General features: G+C 43.3%; 1 protein-coding gene across 1 annotated transcript in view; it reads right to left on the bottom strand.

Moving 5' to 3' along the window:
• Nucleotides 1–6824, bottom strand: part of LCP2 (lymphocyte cytosolic protein 2) — a 1300494-nt gene extending 1293670 nt beyond the window's left edge. The window contains exons 1-2 of the mRNA XM_077265986.1: nt 6547–6824; nt 6042–6104 (exon numbers count right to left, since the gene is read on the bottom strand). Of these exons, the coding sequence (XP_077122101.1) occupies nt 6042–6104; nt 6547–6624 (141 nt within the window). The 5' untranslated portion in view covers nt 6625–6824. The remainder of the gene's footprint in view (nt 1–6041; nt 6105–6546) is intronic.
• Nucleotides 6825–20306: the final 13482 nt, after the last annotated feature.

Below are 20306 nucleotides of genomic sequence, written 5' to 3'. Positions count from 1 at the left end.
CTTGGCTGTGTGCTTTGGGTCGTTGTCTTGTTGGAAGATGAAATGACGACCCATCTTAAGATCCTTGATGGAGGATTGGAGGTTCTTGGCCAAAATCTCCAGGTAGGCCGTGCTATCCATCTTCCCATGGATGCGGACCAGATGGCCAGGCCCCTTGGCTGAGAAACAGCCCCACAGCATGATGCTGCCACCACCATGCTTGACTGTAGGGATGGTATTCTTGGGGTCGTATGCAGTGCCATCCAGTCTCCAAACGTCACGTGTGTGGTTGGCACCAAAGATCTCGATCTTGGTCTCATCAGACCAGAGAACCTTGAACCAGTCAGTCTCAGAGTCCTCCAAGTGATCATGAGCAAACTGTAGACGAGCCTTGACATGACGCTTTGAAAGTAAAGGTACCTTACGGGCTCGTCTGGAACGGAGACCATTGCGGTGGAGTACGTTACTTATGGTATTGACTGAAACCAATGTCCCCACTGCCATGAGATCTTCCCAGAGCTCCTTCCTTGTTGTCCTTGGGTTAGCCTTGACTCTTCGGACAAGCCTAGCCTCGGCACGGGAGGAAACTTTCAAAGGCTGTCCAGGCCGTGGAAGGCTAACAGTAGTTCCATAAGCCTTCCACTTCCGGATGATGCTCCCAACAGTGGAGACAGGTAGCCCCAACTCCTTGGAAAGGGTTTTGTACCCCTTGCCAGCCTTGTGACCCTCCACGATCTTGTCTCTGATGGCCTTGGAATGCTCCTTTGTCTTTCCCATGTTGACCATGTTTGAGTGATGTTCACAAGTTTGGGGAGGGTCTTAAATAGTCAGAAACGGCTGGAAAAAGAGATAATTAATCCAAACATGTGAAGCTCATTGTTCTTTGTGCCTGAACTACTTCTTAATACTTTAGGGGAACCAAACAGAATTCTGGTGGGTTGAGGGGTTGAATAATAAATGGCCCTCTGAAAAAACTTTTCCCAATTTAAAAAAAAAATAAACAAAGAAATAACATTCTTTTTTGCTGCAGTGCATTTCACACTTCCAGGCTGATTTACAGTCCAAATGTCACAATGCCAAGTTAATTCCAAATGTGTAAACCTGCTAAATCTGCAGGGGGTTGAATACTACTTGTAGGCACTGTATATATATATATATATATATATATATATATATATATATATATATATATATATATATATATATATATATATATATATATATATATATATATATACACACACACACACATATACACACACACACAGTGTGTGTTTCTAGAGTACAGACCAAATGTTTGGGCACACCTTCTCATTCAAAGATTTTTCTGTATTTTCATGACTATGAAAATTGTACATTCACACTGAAGGCATCAAAACTATGAATTAACACATGTGGAATTATATAGTTAACAAAAAGGCATGAAACAACTGAAAATATGTCTTATATTCTAGGTTCTTCCGAGTAGCCACCTTTTGATTTGATTACTGCTTTGCACACTCTTGGCATTCTCTTGATGAGCTTCAAGAGGTAGTCACCAGAAATGGTCTTCACTTCACAGGTGTGCCCTGTCAGGTTTAATAAATGGGATTTCTTGCCTTATAAATGGGGTTGGGACCATCAGTTGTGTTGTGCAGATGTCTGGTGATACACAGCTGATAATCCTACTGAATAGACTGTTAGAATTTGTATTATGGCAAGAAAAAAGAAGCTAAGTAAAGAAAAATGACTGGCCATCATTACGTTAAGAAATGAAGGTCAGTCAGTCCGAAAAATTGGGAAAACTTTGAAAGTGTCCCCAAGTGCAGTGACAAAAACATCAAGTGCTACAAAGAAACTGGCTCACATGAGGACCGCCCCAGGAAAGGAAGACCAAGAGTCACCTCTGCTTCTGAGGATAAGTTTATCCGAGTCACCAGCCTCAGAAATTGCAGGTTAACAGCAGCTCAGATTAGAGACCAGGTCTATGCCACATAGAGTTCTAGCAGCAGACACATCTCTACAACTGTTAAGAGGAGACTTTGTGCAGCAGGCCTTCATGGTAAAATAGCTGCGAGGAAACCTCTGCTAAGGACAGGCAACAAGCAGAAGAGACTTGTTTGGGCTAAAGAACACAAGGAATGGACATTAGACCAGTGGAAATCTGTGCTTTGGTCTGATAAGTCCAAATTTGAGATCTTTGGTTCCAACCACTGTGTCTTTGTGCGACGCAGAAAAGGTGAACGGATGGACTCTACATGCCTGGTTCCCACCGTGAAGCATGGAGGAGGAGGTGTGATGGTGTGGGGGTGCTTTGCTGTTGACACCGTTGGGCATTTATTCAAAATTGAAAGCATACTGAACTAGCATGGCAACCACAGCATCTTGCAGCAGCATGCTATTCCATCCGGTTTGCGTTTAGTTGGACCATCATTTATTTTTCAACAGGACAATGACCCAAAACACAACTCCAGGCTGTGTAAGGGCTATTTGACCAAGAAGGAGAGTGATGGGGTGCTACGCCAGATGACCTGGCCTCCACAGTCACCAGACCTGAACACAATCAAGATGGTTTGGGATGAGCTGGAGCGCAGAGTGAAGGCAAAAGTTCCAACAAGTGCTAAGCATCTCTGGGAACTCTTTCAAGACTGTTGGAAGACCATTTCCGGTGACTACCTTTTGAAGCTCATCAAGAGAATGCCAAGAGTGTGCAAAACAGTCATCGAAGCAAAAGATGGCTACTTTGAAGAACCTAGAATATAAGACATATTTTCAGTTTCATACTTTTTTGTTAAGTATATAATTCCACATGTGTTAACGCATAGTTTTGATGCCTTCAGTGTGAATGTACAATTTTCTTAGTCATTAAAATACAGAAAAATCTTTGAATGAGAAGGTATGTCCAAACTTTTGGTCTGTACTGTATATATTATATATAAAAATATAAAGGCATTGAAGCACCATAAACAAGTCCAAAGAAAGGCCACATGAACAGCAAGATGAGTTGTAAATATTTTACCAAATTTAATGAACAATTTCAAAAGGCATTCAAAAGGTGCATAAAAAGGTTAAAGGTGCATAAAAATGGCAAATGGAAGAAAGACTAAAGGAAAACAAGAAACAAACATGCTCTGTAAGGGTGTACGCCTGAATTTCTGTGGAAAAGATATGCATAAAGATATGACCATGAATCATGTAATGTAATGGAAGACTAGAGTCCTTATGGGTATCGCCAACAAGATTGTGGCTTTCTCATGGGTAGCCAATTTCAGATTCATTTTCACCACTAAAATAATAATGCAAAAAAGATTGACAAGTTTGGTATTAACGCATTCATACAGATAATGAAAATGATGCTGCCAGACCATTTTTACCATACAATCTATGCAGTTAAAACAATTCCCAAAACACAATGTGAGAGTTGCATATTTTTGTAACAATTTCACGAGTCACGACACATTAAATTATTTTTCAGTTATCCAGTACACTCCAGGTTTTTTGAATGGTGTCATTTAAAAGTACAACTCATCCCTCAAAAAACAAACCCTCAAACATCTATGTGCACGAAAAAGAAAAGAGTTATGGCTCTGGGAAGAAAAAGAGGAAAAAATGAAAAAATGGAAATCGGCCTTGTTAGGAAGGGGTTAATTTAAAATATCTTTACTTTTATTTTATGCTGAGTGTCAGTTCACTATGCTCCAATTTTCTTGCATAAGATAATGGCAGCATAGGTGTGGAGAAGACGGAGAATATAAATATTCTATCTTCTCTATTTGTGATGTCAGCGGTTATCGAAATGCATTCGGATGATATCCAAGTGCAATCCAATGTTTCACACACACCCATAGACTTGTATGGGTGCGTGTGATCCGATTATTGGATGCCCTCACAGCATGAGAAAATAATTGCAGATCTGCACTGACCCATAGTATAACATTGGGCCGAGTGCTATCTAATAAACATCACAGATCTGCATTGCCCCATAGTATAACATTGGGCCGAGAGGTATCTAATAAACATCACAGATCTGAACTGCCCATAGTATAACATTGTGCCGAGTGCTACCTAATAAACATCACAGATCTGCACTGTCCCATAGTATAACATTGGGCCGAGTGCTATCTGATAAACATCACAGATCTGAACTGCCCATAGTTTAACTTTGGGCTGAGTGCTATCTGATAAACACAGATCTGCAATGCCCCATAGTATAACATTAGGCTGACTGCTATCTGATACAATCACAGATCTGTACTGCCCCATAGTATAATATTGGGCCGAGTGCTATCTGATACATCACAGATCTGTACTGCCCCATAGTGTAACATTAGGCAGACTGCTATGTGATACAGTCACAGATCTGCAATGCTCCATAGTATAACATTGGGCTGAGTGCTATCTGACAAACTTCACAGATCTGCACTGCCCCATAGCATAATATTGGGCTGAGTTCTGTCTGATAAACATCACAGATCTGCACTGCCCCATAGTATAATATTGGGCTGAGTGCTATCTGAAAAACATCACAGATCTGAACTGCCCATAGTATAAGATTGTGCCTAGTGCTATCTGATAAACATCACAGATCTGCACTGCCCCATAGTATAACATTGGGCCGAGTGGTATCTGATAAACATCACAGATCTGCACTGCCCCTTATATGGTATAACATTGGCCGATTGCTATCTGATGCAGTCATTGATCTGCAATGCCCCATAGTATAACATTAGGCTGACTGCTATCTGATACAATCACAGATCTGGACTGCCCCATAGTATAACATTGGGCTGAGTGCTATCTGATACATCACAGATCTGTATTGCCACATAGTGTAACATTAGGGAGACTGCTATCGGATACAATCACAGATCTGGACTGCCCCATAGTATAACATTGGGCTGAGTGCTATCTGATACATCACAGATCTGTATTGCCACATAGTGAAACATTAGGCAGACTGCTATCTGATACAATCACAGATCTGGACTGCCCCATAATATAACATTGAGCTGAGTGCTATCTGATAAATATCACAGATCTGCACTGCCCCATAATATAACATTGGCTGACTGCTATCTGATAAAACACTGCACAGCTTTTGACTGTTATACGCTAGTGTAAGCTAGCCCTTAGGTTCAGGAAAAGGTGTTTAAACTTCATGTAGTCTGCAGAAATTGCCATGGTCTGAAAACGGGCATGGATTCCCTTATGCAAACAGGGACCTGTTAAAAATGTTGATCCCACCACTTCATTAACCTACTAAATACAGAGATCAACAGAAGAGAAGTTCACATGATGTAAAACATGAATATGGAATTGCAGGATGGAAAAAAAACTCTTTTAAGACTGCTGAAGTGGATAAAAAGTATTTTTTAATTTAATATTTTAATATATTCTGTTTAAAGATCTCAATCAAGTTTGACAAATAACCAAAAGTAAAGTCAATTGATTTTCAAGGATTTTGATAAGATTTTAATACATTTGCTAATAAATATATTTTTTTTATTTTTATCCTGTTTTAAGTTTTAATATTTTATGCAAATTCTCTTTGAAAGAGCTTTCATTTTCATGTCATTGAGTAGAATCCGAACCACTATCCTATGAGTGTACTTTGGTGCAACTTTGCATACTTTTTGATCTCTTTGCTGAAAGCTACAATGTAAAGGCACTAAATAAGTATACAAAGGGTTATGTCACAGGTTGGCTTTAACTGAAAGAGAACTAAACCACTTAGAATGGTGGATGCATATTTTATCAGTGCCTTGCTGTTCCGAGGTCCTGGATTTGAATCTAGCCAAGGGCAATATCTGCCCTGTTTGTTCTCCCTATCATTGTAATACTCTACACCACTGCATAAAATTGTGTCGTTGCTATTCTATTGTATATACTGTAGCAAAAAGGACTAGAAAGAGGTTTTGTGGATACACTGTAGACATAAGCATTTTGCCAGAAGCATTTTGGGCACATATCCTTAATATAGTTTGCAAAATGTAAGCGATCAAAGCTTAAAAAATAGATTTGATAACACTGTCAAGTTGTTTTTTTTTATCATTTATAAAAATTAAACTGGGCAAAAAACTTACCAAAAACCTTTTCCCATCAATTTCTTGCTTTTTAACCAATTTTTCACAATCGTTTAGGTTGCACTGGGAAAAAAAATGTTATTTATTATCATGCAGACTAACAGCTAAACAATTGAATGTTAAAAACTTGATTTTACTAAATATTTTCCGGTTGCTGTTTAATTTTTATTTTCAGCTTTTTTGAGTAATTAGCTCCAATTTATTTAAACATGCATTCATTTTAACTAGGACGTTCTATTTTACATTTGTAAGTGCAATAATATATACGGTATGTAACATCCATATTACAATGTACACTGTTTATGGAAAGCAATATTTCCCAATATGACTTGCCTGTTACCCTTACACAGATGCCATACTTTTTTTCTGTAGAAAATAAGGCCTCTGAAAATAAAATTTAAATGATGCACTAAAATAAATAACATATTATTGATGTGATTATAGTCATGTAAAACTCTTGTTAATGTTAACGAGTTCAGGTTAACAATGTTCATAAGGTACTTACCATTCTGAAATAATCAATGAGCATATCAGGACTCCATGAGCTCACTTCAGTACATGATGGAACCTTTCGAAAATCCATTTGTTTCTTTTTCACTAAATAGCTTTGATGTTCAGTTCATAACAGACAATAAGTTAATTAGTTCCAAGCCAATAACTGTATTTTTTAATGCTTCAATACTTAACTAGTATGACCTTGAAGTATCAGGAGCCTAGAGATGTCCAGTACAATGACTTTCTAAAAATGCATTGTCTGTTTTTTAACGAATAGACAGCTTTAAGGCTGAAACATATTCTAGAAAAGTGACAACTTCCTCCACATTACTGGGTCTTAGTTCTCAGAAAAAACAGCAACACATTTCCTTTACCACTTCCTCATTGGCAGAACAAACTGAAAGAATACCTTTATTTTTATGCGTGCAGTTTGTTAAACTTGAAGGCATGGTAAAATAATTTATTGGGGCTACCTTGTACCCATTAGTTTTATTTGTGTACTTATATATTTTTAGATGCTTGAAACCTTATGAAAAGTGATTACCCATATTAGGGCCATCAATGATTAGTGTGCAGACCCCTGTGAAGTTATTGGGCAACTACCTGTAAGACTGATGTCCACATACAATATACAAACTCTATGGTGCTCCTGTGACTGTGTCATTGAATAGACTAGCAATCCATTTAGACAACAAGGTGGTACTTAATTTGTCAAGCATTTCTTTCTGATACCGAGTGTCATTTGACGTAATACCTTATATTAGTTATAATTAGTTATATCGACTGCTACACACTGTGATGTCAGTAGGGGACCCATTACGCTCAGAATACTCGTCTGTAGAGAAATCAACATCTCTGGATCTCATCTGGATGCAACAGCAAGAGGTTTTAGGCCGGCCTCACACTAGCGAGTTTTACGGACGTAAGAGCGCAGAAATTACGTCCGTAAAACTCGCAAAATAAACGGCACAATTATTCTCAATGGGGCTGCTCCTATTAGCCGTATATTACGGTTCAGTATTATACGGCTTTCTACGGCCGTACAAAATCGCAGCATGCTGCGTTTGTCAGCGTATTGCGCAAAAAAATCGCTAATGAAAGTCTATGGGGGCGAGAAAAATACGGATTCCACACGGACCTGCAGTGTGACTTGCAAGAAATACGCAGCGCTGTTAGTGAAAAGTCGGTAATTCAATTGCCGGCTTTTCATTTCTCCTGCACAAACCCGACAAGATATGAGACATGGTTTACATACAGTAAACCATCTCATATCCCCTTTTTTTTGCATATTCCACACTACTAATTATAGTAGTGTGTATGTGCAAAATTTCAGCGCTGTAGCTGCTGAAATAAAGGGTTAAATGGCGGAAAAAAATGGCGTGGGCTCCCGCGCAATTTTCTCCGCCAGAGTGGTAAAGCCAGTGACTGAGGGCAGATATTAATAGCCAGGAGAGGGTCCATGGTTATTGGCCCCCCCGTGGCTAAAAACATCTGCCCCCAGCCACCCCAGAAAAGGCACATCTGGAAGATGCGCCTATTCTGGCACTTGGCCACTCTCTTCCCACTCCCTGTAGCGGTGGGATATGGGGTAATGAAGGGTTAATGCCACCTTGCTATTGGAAGGTGACATTAAACCAGATTAATAATGGAGAGGCGTCAATTATGACACCTATCCATTATTAATCCAATTGTTGGAAAGGGTTAAAAAACACACACACACATGATTTAAAAGTATTTTAATGAAATAAACACAGCGGTTGTTGTAATAATTTATTGCTCTCTCATTCCATTTTCAGACCCTCGCTTGGCAAAACAATAAACACACAAGATACATACCCTCTCTGATGAACTGTCACGTCCCACGAAGTAATCCATCTGAAGGGGTTAACTAATATTACAGGCAGAGCTGCGATAAACCACTCGCTCGTGCCTGTAATCCCCCGGGTGCTGAAAGGAAAGCAGTGATCTATACTTACATTCAGTTGCGGTGATGCGCCCCTGCTGGATGTTCTCATATGACCTGGAGCGTGGGAAAAAGTTCCCAGGCTGCAGTTCATGAGAACATCCAGCAGGGGCGCATCACCGCGACTGAATGTAAGTATAGATCACTGCTTTCCTTTCAGCACCCGGGGATTACAGGCACGAGCGAGTGGTTTATCGCAGCTCTGCCTGTAATATTAGTTAACCCCCTCAGATGGATTACTTCGTGGGACGTGACAGTTCATCAGAGAGGGTATGTATCTTGTGTGTTTATTGTTTTGCCAAGCGAGGGTCTGAAAATGGAATGAGAGAGCAATAAATTATTACAACAACCGCTGTGTTTATTTCATTAAAATACTTTTAAATCATGTGTGTGTGTGTTTTTTAACCCTTTCCAACAATTGGATTAATAATGGATAGGTGTCATAATTGACGCCTCTCCATTATTAATCTGGCTTAATGTCACCTTCCAATAGCAAGGTGGCATTAACCCTTCATTACCCCATATCCCACCGCTACAGGGAGTGGGAAGAGAGTGGCCAAGTGCCAGAATAGGCGCATCTTCCAGATGTGCCTTTTCTGGGGTGGCTGGGGGCAGATGTTTTTAGCCACGGGGGGGGGGGCAATAACCATGGACCCTCTCCTGGCTATTAATATCTGCCCTCAGTCACTGGCTTTACCATTCTGGCGGAGAAAATTGCGCGGGAGCCCACGCCAATTTTTTCCGCCATTTAACCCTTTATTTCTGCAGCTACAGCGCTGAACTTTTGCACATACACACTACTAACATTAGTAGTGTGGAATATGCAAAAAAAAGGGGGATATGAGATGGTTTACTGTATGTAAACCATGTCTCATATCCTGTCGGGTTTGTGCAGGAGAAATGAAAAGCCGGCTATTGAATTACCGGCTGTTCACAGATATCGCGCTGAATGAAATCTAAATACAGAATATATATATATGTGTCTCAATGACATATATACAGTATATATATATATATATATATATATATATATATATATATATGTTTTCCCGAACATTTGAGCACATAAATCCATTAGATGTCGGTTTTGCAAGCCTGCGCGAAAATCTCGCAGTACGGATGCCATACGGATTACATACGGAGGATGCCATGCGCAAAATACGCTGAAACACCCTGACTACGGATCAATATTTTGGGAACATTTCTCTGTATTACGGCCGTAGTACGGACGTATAATACGTGGCGTATTGTCTTACGCCAAGTGTGAGGCCGGCCTTATTCAGATTACAGGAGAGGTTAACACAACTACAAGCCCATGGCATACCAGTTAGCCTTAGAGGCAGACCACTTCTGTTAAACAGCAACCATGAATCTGTTACCCATGCAGCTACAGTCCAACCTGCAGCCGTCTCTTTCCTGTTATCGAGCTTAATGGGAAAAGTATGGTTACTCAAATAGAGCATTTCTATCAAAGTCACTGGAATGGCTAAATAAGGCACAGCATGGAAACTCACAGGACTATGAGTGCAAATTCAACAGTTTTTCTGTAATGTACTCGTATCCATGTCTTTTAAAAGTACTTGGTGATATCTAATGAATTTGTTATCTCAGAACCTCATTTAATGTCTTTGTTAGAGGTAATGATGATGCCACATTCCCCATTAGAACTGGCATAAAGGTCATCATTCTGCTGGTGGGGTGACTTTTACAGTGGCTGGCATGTGTCCGAGTAGATTTTCTCTCAAGCTTCACCAAAGTTGCTGTGGTCAGAAGAACATGGAATGACCCATCAAATCTTGGATCAAGGCTTTTCCTGATGTGTCTTTTTAGGACCAGTCAGTCTTCTGGCTTGAGATCATGTGTTCCAGACACTGTTTCAGGGTCTGGAATGGAAGAATATACCTGTTTATGCATACTGTTTAGGCAATTATGCAAGGCTTGCACATAGCTAGTCAGGCTGTCATTCTACATCTGAAGTGACGGTGGGAAATACAGGTCCTTCTCAAAAAATTAGCATATAGTGTTAAATTTCATTATTTACCATAATGTAATGATTACAATTAAACTTTCATATACTATAGATTCATTATCCACCAACTGAAATTTGTCAGGTCTTTTATTGTTTTAATACTGATGATTTTGGCATACAACTCCTGATAACCCAAAAAACCTGTCTCAATAAATTAGCATATTTCACCCGACCAATCAAATAAAAGTGTTTTTTAATACCAAACAAAAAAAACATCAAATAATAATGTTCAGTTATGCACTCAATACTTGGTCGGGAATCCTTTGGCAGAAATGACTGCTTCAATGCGGCGTGGCATGGAGGCAATCAGCCTGTGACACTGCTGAGATGTTATGGAGGCCCAGGATGCTTCAATAGCGGCCTTAAGCTCATCCAGAGTGTTGGGTCTTGCGTCTCTCAACTTTCTCTTCACAATATCCCACAGATTCTCTATGGGGTTCAGGTCAGGAGAGTTGGCAGGCCAATTGAGCACAGTAATACCATGGTCAGTAAACCATTTTCCAGTGGTTTTGGCACTGTGAGCAGGTGCCAGGTCGTGCTGAAAAATGAAATCTTCATCTCCATAAAGCATTTCAGCCGATGGAAGCATGAAGTGCTCCAAAATCTCCTGATAGCTAGCTGCATTGACCCTGCCCTTGATGAAACACAGTGGACCAACACCAGCAGCTGACATGGCACCCCACACCATCACTGACTGTGGGTACTTGACACTGGACTTCAGGCATTTTGGCATTTCCTTCTCCCCAGTCTTCCTCCAGACTCTGGCACCTTGATTTCTGAATGACATGCAAAATTTGCTTTCATCAGAAAAAAGTACTTGGGACCGCTTAGCAACAGTCCAGTGCTGCTTCTCTGTAGCCCAGGTCAGGCGCTTCTGCCGCTGTTTATGGTTCAAAAGTGGCTTTACCTGGGGAATGCGGCACCTGTAGCCCATTTCCTGCACACGCCTGTGCACGGTGGCTCTGGATGTTTCCACACCAGACTCAGTCCACTGCTTCCTCAGGTTCCGATCACCTCTTCTCGTTGTACAGCGTTTTCTGCCACATTGTTTCCTTCCAACAGACTTACCATTGAGGTGCCTTGATACAGCACTCTGGGAACAGCCTATTTGTTGAGAAATTTCTTTCTGGGTCTTACCCTCTTTCTTGAGGGTGTCAATGATGGCCTTCTTGACATCTGTCAGGTCGCTAGTCTTAGGGTACCGTCACACAGTGCAATTTTGATCGCTACGACGGTACGATTCGTGACGTTCTAGCGATATCGTTACGATATCGCAGTGTCTGACACGCAGCAGCGATCAGGGATCCTGCTGAGAATCGTACGTCGTAGCAGATCGTTTGGAACTTTCTTTCGTCGCTTGATCACCCGCTGACATCGCTGGATCGTTGTGTGTGACAGCGATCCAGCGATGCGTTCGCTGGTAACCAGGGTAAACATCGGGTTACTAAGCGCGGCCCTGCGCTTAGTAACCCGATGTGTACCGTGGTTACCAGCGTAAAAGTAAAAAAAAAAAAAACGTACATGCTCACCATCTGATGTCCGTCCGGTCCCTTGCCGTCCGCTTCCCGCTCTGATTGTCTGCCGCTGCACTCTGCTCTCACTGTACGGCCGGATCTGTCAGAGCAGGCAGCGGACGGCAAGGGACCGGACGGACATCAGATGGTGAGCATGTACGTTTTTTTTTTTTTTACTTTTACGCTGGTAACCACGGTAAACATCGGTTTACTAAGCGCGGCCCTGCGCTTAGTTACCCGATGTTTACCCTGGTTACCCGGGGACTTCGGCATCGCTCCAGTGCTGTGATTGCAACGTGTGACCGCAGTCTACGACGCTGGAGCGATAATCATACGATCGCTGCGACGTCACGGATCAAAATTGCACTGTGTGACGGTACCCTTACCCATGATGGGGGTTTTGAGTAATGAACCAGGCAGGGAGTTTTTAAAAGCCTCAGGTATCTTTTGCATGTGTTTAGAGTTAATTAGTTGATTCAGAAGATTAGGGTAATAGGTCATTTAGAGAACCTTTTCTTGATATGCTAATTTATTGAGACAGGTTTTTTGGGTTATCAGGAGTTGTATGCCAAAATCATCAGTATTAAAACAATAAAAGACCTGACAAATTTCAGTTGGTGGATAATGAATCTATAGTATATGAAAGTTTAATTGTAATCATTACATTATGGTAAATAATGAAATTTAACACTATATGCTAATTTTTTGAGAAGGACCTGTATAACCCTGTTCTAGGTACTGAACCAAAAAGTATCTCACATAGAGACCTGTTTTTCTACCTCGAGTGTATTTCAATGAGAAAAGAGCTAAATGCAAGCATTCAGTTTGCCGGTTTCCTCTGTTGTCTTCTGAATCTTTAACTTTAATGTCCCATTCAGCCTTTCCACCTTCCCACTATTCTGTGGTTGGTAGGATGTGTGTAAAGCCTGCTCAATTAAAGACTTTAAGATCTCTCTCATGATCTCTCCAGTGAAATGCGTACCTCTAAAGGTACCTTCACACTAAACGATTTACCAACGATCACGACCAGCGATACGACCTGGCCGTGATCGTTGGTAAGTCGTTGTGTGGTCACTGGGGAGCTGTCACACAGACAGCTCTCCAGCGACCAACGATGCCGAGGTCCCCGGGTAACCAGGGTAAACATCGGGTTACTAAGCGCAGGGCCGCGCTTAGTAACCCGATGTTTACCCTGGTTACCATTTTAAATGTAAAAAAAAAAAAACAGTACATACTCACATTCCGGTGTCTGTCACACGTCCCTCGCCGCCTGCTTCCCGCACTGACTGTGAGTGCCGGCCGTAAAGCACAGCACAGCGGTGACGTCACCGCTGTGCTCTGCTTTTACTTTATGGCCGGCACAGTTAGTGCGGGAAGCGGACGGCGGGGGACGTGTGACAGACAGCAGAAGGTGAGTATGTACTGTTTGTTTTTTTTACTTTTACAATGGTAACCAGGGTAAATATCGGGTTACTAAGCGCGGCCCTGCGCTTAGTAACCCGATATTTACCCTGGTTACCATGGTAAAACATTGTTGGCATCGTTGCTTTTGCTGTCAAACTCAACGATACACGCCGATCTGACGACCAAATAAAGTTCTGAACTTTCAGCAATGACCAGCGATATCACAGCAGGATCCAGATCGCTGCTGCGTGTCAAACACAACAATATCGCTATCCAGGATGCTGCAACGTCACGGATCGCTATCGTTATCATTGCAAAGTCGTTTAGTGTGAAGGTACCTTAACACTTTCAATGACTTCAGGTACCCCATATCTACATTCCACCTCCTTCATGAGTTTTTAAGCAGTAACCTTAGCTGTAGTTTTTTGCACAGGATATGCCTCAGGCCAACCTGAAAAGAGATTAACACACACAAGCACAAACTCATATACACCTACTCATAGTAGCTGCATATAGTAATTTTTTTTTTTTTAACTGGTCCCGCAGTGATACTACTTTGGCTATTCACCATATTCCTGCACACAGCAGTGCTTTTCTACCAGTTTGACTGTCCAGGGATCTTTTTTTTGCTTTCTTTTATTTATCATTCAACTACACCTGCACACATGTATCTGTCTCATCTAGGGTTATCTAGGGTCAATAGGGACAGCAATTGAGCAGAATGGCACCAATATTGAACCCTTCTAGGATGCCAACCTCCACTGGTAGGCAGGTAACAGGGTAAGCAACAGGATAAGGTGTTGGTAGCAATTTGCCTCTTTTTCTATATATATATATATATATATATATATATACTAGCTGTACTACCCGGCTTCGCCCGGGTTAATGACTGCTGTTAGCAAAATAGAATGTGTTAACAAAAATTTATTCTGCACACAAAAACCACAAAACAAATAGATAGAAATGTAATTATTAAAAGGCAAAAACTAAGCAAATAGAAGCATTTCACAACATATATTAGCTTTGTTATACTGAGAATGTCTTTGTTGCCTATATTAACCAATCAGAGCTCAGGTTAATTAACTGTAGCAAAATAGAAGCTGAGCTGTGATTGGTTGCTATTGGCAGCCTGATAAATCCCCAGCCAACAGGAAGCCCTCCCCCCTGGCAGTATATATTAGCTCACACATACACATAATAGACAGGTCATGTGACTGACAGCTGCCGTATTTCCTATATGGTACATTTGTTGCTCTTGTAGTTTGCTTATTAATCAGATTTTTATTTTTGAAGGACAATACCAGACTTGTGTGTGTTTTAGGGCGAGTTTTATGTGTCAAGTTGTGTGTGTTGAGTTGCGTGTGGCGACATGCATGTAGCGACTTTTGTGAGATGAGTTTTGTGTGGCGACATGCGTGTAGCAACATTTTGTGTGTTGAGTTGCATGTGACAGGTTAGTGTAGCAAGTTGTGTGCAGCAAGATTTGTGCATGGCGAGTTTTGCGCGTGGCGAGTTTTATGTGTGGTGCATTTTGAGTATGTGCAAGTTTTGTGTGAGGCAACTTTTGCATGTGGTGCAACTTTTGTACATGTGGCAATTTTTCTGTGTGTGCAAGTTTTGCATGAGGTGAGTTTTCCATGAGGTGAGTTTTGCACGTGTGGCGAGTTTTGCGTGAGCCTAGTTTTGCATATGGCGAGTTTTGCATGTAGCGAGTTTTGAGTGGTGACTTTTGTGTTTCGACTTTTATGTGGCGAGGTTGGTGTGTGTGTGTGGTGAAATGTGTGCTGAGGGTGGTATATGTGTTCAAGCACGTGGTAGTGTGTGGCGCATTTTGTGTTTGTGTTCATATCCCCGTGTGTGGTGAGTATCCCATGTCGGGGCCCCACCTTAGCAACTGTACGGTATATACTCTTTGTCGCCATCGCTCTCATTCTTTAAGTCCTCATTGTTCACATCTGGCAGCTGTCAATTTTCCTCCAACACTTTTCCCTTCACTTTTTCCCCATTATGTAGATAGGAGCAAAATTGTTTGGTGAATTGGAACGCGCGGGGTTAAAATTTCACCTCACAACATAGCCTATGACGCTCTCGGGGTCCAGACGTGTGACTGTGCAAAATTTTGTGGCTGTAGCTGCGACGGTACAGATGCCAATCCCGGACATACACACATACATACATACACACATTCAGCTTTATATATTAGATATACCTGTATGTAATCTCCTGTATATAGTATATACCTGTGTGTCATCTCACCTATATATAGTATATATCTGTGTGTCATCTCCTGTATATAGTATATACCTGTATGTCATCTCCTCCTATACATAGCATATACCTGTGTCATCTCCTCCTGTATATACTATATACCTGTAGGTAATCTGCTCCTGTATATAGTATATACCTGTGTGTCATCTCCTCCTGTATATAGTATATACCTGTATGTCATCTCCTCCTGTATGTAGTATGTACCTGTATGTCATCTCCTCCTCTATATAGTATATACCTGTGTGTCATCTCTCCTGTATATAGTATATATCTGTGTGTCATCTCCTCCTGTATATAGTATATACCTGTGTGTCATCTCCCCTGTAAATAGTATATACCTGTGTGTCATCTCCTGTATATAGTATATAGCTGTATGCCATCTCCTCCTGTATTAGCCCTCGTTCACACGTTATTTGGTCAGTATTTTTACCTCAGTATTTGTAAGCTAAAATGGCAGCCTGATAAATCCCCAGCCAACAGTAAGCCCACCCCCTGGCAGTATATATTAGCTCACACATACACATAATAGACTGGTCATGTGACTGACAGCTGCCGGATTCCTATATGGTACATTTGTTGCTCTTGTAGTTTGTCTGCTTATTAATCAGATTTTTATTTTTGAAGGATACCAGACTTGTGTGTGTTTTAGGGCGAGTTTCGTGTGTCAAGTTGTGTGTGTTGAGTTGCGTGTGGCGACATGCATGTAGGGACTTTTGTGAGATGAGTTTTGTGTGGCGACATGCGTGTAGCAACTTTTTGTGTGTCGAGTTGCATGTGACAGGTTAGTGTAGCAAGTTGTGTGCAGCAAGTTTTGCGCATGGCGAGTTTTGCGCGTGGCGAGTTTTATGTGTGGTGCCTTTTGAGTATGTGCAAGTTTTGTGTGAGGCAACTTTTGCATGTGTTGCAACTTTTGTGCATGTGGCAATTTTTCTGCGTGTGGCAATTTTTCTGCGTGTGCAAGTTTTGCGTGTGGCGAGTTTTGCACGTGTGGCGAGTTTTGCATGTGGAGAGTTTTGCGCGTGGCGAGTTTTGAGCGGCGACTTTTGTGTTTCTACTTTTATGTGGCGAGGTTGGTGTATGTGTGGTGAAATGTGCACTGAGGGTGGTATATGTGTTCGAGCACGTGGTAGTGTGTGGCGCATTTTGTGTGTGTGTTCATATCCCCGTGGTGGTGTGATTATCCCATGTTGGGGCCCCACCTTAGCAACTGTACAGTATATACTCTTTGGTGCCATCGCTGTCATTCTTTAAGTCCCCCTTGTTCACATCTGGCAGCTGTTAATTTGCCTCCAACACTTTTCCTTTCATTTTTTCCCCATTATGTAGATAGGGGCAAAATTGTTTGGTGACTTGGAAAGCGCGGGGTTAAAATTTCACCTCACAATATAGCTTTGACGCTCTCAGGGTCCAGACGTGTGACTGTGCAAAATTTTGTGCCTGTAGCTGCGACGCCTCCAACACTTTTCCTTTCACTTTTTCCCCATTATGTAGATAGGGGCAAAATTGTTTGGTGAATTGGAAAGCGCGGGGTTAAAATTTCACCTCACAACATAGCCTATGACGCTCTCGGGGTCCAGACGTGTGACTGTGCAAAATTTTGTGGCTGTAGCTGCTACGGTTCAGATGCCAATCCCGGACATACATACATACATACATACATACACACACACACACATTCAGCTTTATATATTAGATGTATATATATATATATATATATATATATATGCAGCGCCCCAGAGTCCTGGTCGTTGCAGTACTGTGGCTCCGCCGCTAAGGGGGGCTATGGTATGTCTGATGGCACTGAAGGAGTTCATCTGACCAGGTATCACAGACACCAATACATTTCACAGTCTGGCCTCCAGGGGGAGCTAAGGGTTCTATTTATTAGGCCACTCCTCACAATCTGGTAAAACTGGGGGTTAGGCAGGAAGTTAGGGAGAAAGCTGACTGGGAATTGAACAGGCAGCACCCTGTGGCAGAGGGTGTTGCAGGGAGAGACTCAGAGGGGTCCCTGTCAGGGGTGGGATCCTGACAGAGGCCTAGCAAACAGAGAAGAACGTTATGGGACCGCGCCTGCACGATATAGCGGCGGTACCCCAAGAAAGGACAAGAAGCAAGGTATATTGTGCTGAGTGAGAAACGAGATCAACGCAACAAGGAGAATACCAGTAGGGGTCGTGCTGTAAGACGAGGCAACATCCTATTGAGACGCATAACCGGTGGCCGGAACGCCGAGGAAGTATAGAGCTCCAAGCCAAACTTCAAACCTACGGCAGCACAGTCAGTTACAGGCAGGCTGTCTCACCCAGACCCAGGAAGACACAGGGGGGTAACAACAGGAGTGGGGCGACGCTGGAGTCCCGGAAGAGCTCTGAGCCTCCCCGTCATACGGGTGCATCCTAACCGTAAGATCAGGGGGACGTAGAGGGTGAACATCAGAATCGAGTTGTGAGGGAACACGAGAAACAGACACAACAGTTGTGGGGACTATCCCGTAAGCACAGCAGGGGAGGACCACAACACACAAGCGCAGGAAGGTAGGCACAGATTTCCACCTGCAAAGGGAATTCTGGAGGTGCCATCGGACCGGCCGGACTTGCGCAGCCCGGTTAACCGTATTCCAGAATGAGGACTCAGAAGCCTTCAGTAAAGAGGTAAAGAGACTGCAACCTGGTGTCCTCGTTATTTACTGCACCGCACTACCACCACCATTCACTCCCTTCCATTGAGCGCCCCTCAGCAGGGTCACGGACTGGCTCTAGCCACCGTGACAACCCCAGAGCAGAGACTCAGAGGCCCGGTACCGGTTACCCCTCGGCCCTGCGGCAGTGGGGGCGCTGCAATTTTGGCGTCACGAACAGGATCTACTTAGGCCTGAAGAATCAGGTCATGTGTGCCTTGGAACTGTGATTTATTCTACTTGGACTGTGACTTATTGCAAAGACTGTGCCTTGCCATTTACCGCCCAAAACCGCCACCATTACAGCGCTGAGGAGAGCGCAGGAGAAGAAGAGGGGCGTGGAAGTGGGTGTAAACGGGCTGGAGAGCGCGAAAGACAATGGCCGCCCAGTGTAAATATTTCTGCACCGTGAGGACATGTCCGTCAGCAGCCGAGATCCGCCTCCTGATTATCAATGGTGGGCGGAGACAGAGAAGACTAAACCGCCCACGAAGGAGAGAGCGGGAAAAGGATCAGGAAGCGACCCACGTGGAGGACGCAATGGCCAGTAGCTCAGAACCCGAATGTGGGGTGGAAGTAGAAGACTCCCCCAACTACCCGGACGAGCACCGCAGCCAATTCTCCACGGACAGCGCTGATCTCTTGCAGGCTGAGATGGGAGACTTGATCCACCAGCTCCTTCAGCTGAACATGAAGGCCCAGGCCCCGCACCAGGTAGCGCCGGAAAGAAGTTCTCTGGCCTCGGATCTTGCACCACTAACGGAGTTGCTGCTGAGGCCCTCACCTACACCGCCAGCGGAGCCCGCCGCGGAGGAAGAGCCTGCATTGACTGGTGAGTCCGCCGACCCCGTCCCGCTTGCAGAGGGCTTGTTAGTAGGCCCCGTTGCAGCACCCCCTCTCCCTGGGACCCATAGACTCCAACGCCTGTTACCATGGGAGGAGGCCACGGGCATGGAACACTTCCTGAAAGCCCTGATTACGCCAACTACCCTGCTGTGTGAGACCCATGCGGAACGCACGGTCTGCCGCTGGGTGAACCCAGGATCCAACCTCATGGGGTTCCCCGGGGTGAAGACACGAAAAGGGGAGATGGTGCAGGCCCTGAGCTGGGAGGAGTACCAGACCCAGCTAGAACAGCAGTGGGAGGAAAAGGAAAAGGCGTACCAGGCCGGGCTGGAGGCCCATCATCAGAAAGACCTGACGGTCAAGGACCGGGCCCACAAGGACCCCGCCGCTCACCAGGCCCCACGCAGGCAGGGCTCCATCACCACCTTTAAGCTCCGCGGAGGCTGGGGCTTCATAAAAGAGCCGGGACTGTATGCGGAGGTGTTTGTCAACCGAAGGGACATGGAGTCGTGTTGTGAATTTGGATTCTGGGCTCCCCCGGTGGCTACTGGTGGAATTGAACTGGTGTCTTCATCTTCTCTGTTCACCTGTTCCCATCAAGATGTGGGAGTCGTTATATAACCTTGCTTCTCTGTTAGTTGCTTGCCGGTCAACAATGTTATCAGAAGCCTCTCTGTGCTTGTTCCTGCTCCTAGACAACTACTAGATAAGTTGGACTCTTGTCCATGTTTGTTTTTGCATTTTGTTCCAGTTCACAGCTGTAGTTTCGTTACTGTGTCTGGAAAGCTCTTGTGAACAGGAATTGCCACTCTGGTGTTATGAGTTAATGCCAGAGTCTTAAAGTAATTTCTGGATGGTGTTTTGATAGGGTTTTCAGCTGACCATGAAAGTGTCCTTTCTGTCTTCTGCTATGTAGTAAGTGGACCTCAAATTTGCTAAACCTATTTTCATACTACGTTTGTTATTTCATCTTAATTCACCGCCAATACATGTGGGGGGCCTCTGTCTCCTTTCGGGGTATTTCTCTAGAGGTGAGCTAGGACTAATATTTTCCTCTGCTAGCATT

The sequence above is a fragment of the Ranitomeya variabilis genome, chromosome 5 (assembly GCF_051348905.1).
Source record: "Ranitomeya variabilis isolate aRanVar5 chromosome 5, aRanVar5.hap1, whole genome shotgun sequence".
Lineage (NCBI taxonomy): Eukaryota > Metazoa > Chordata > Amphibia > Anura > Dendrobatidae > Ranitomeya > Ranitomeya variabilis.
This window is presented reverse-complemented; position numbering and strand designations above follow the sequence as displayed.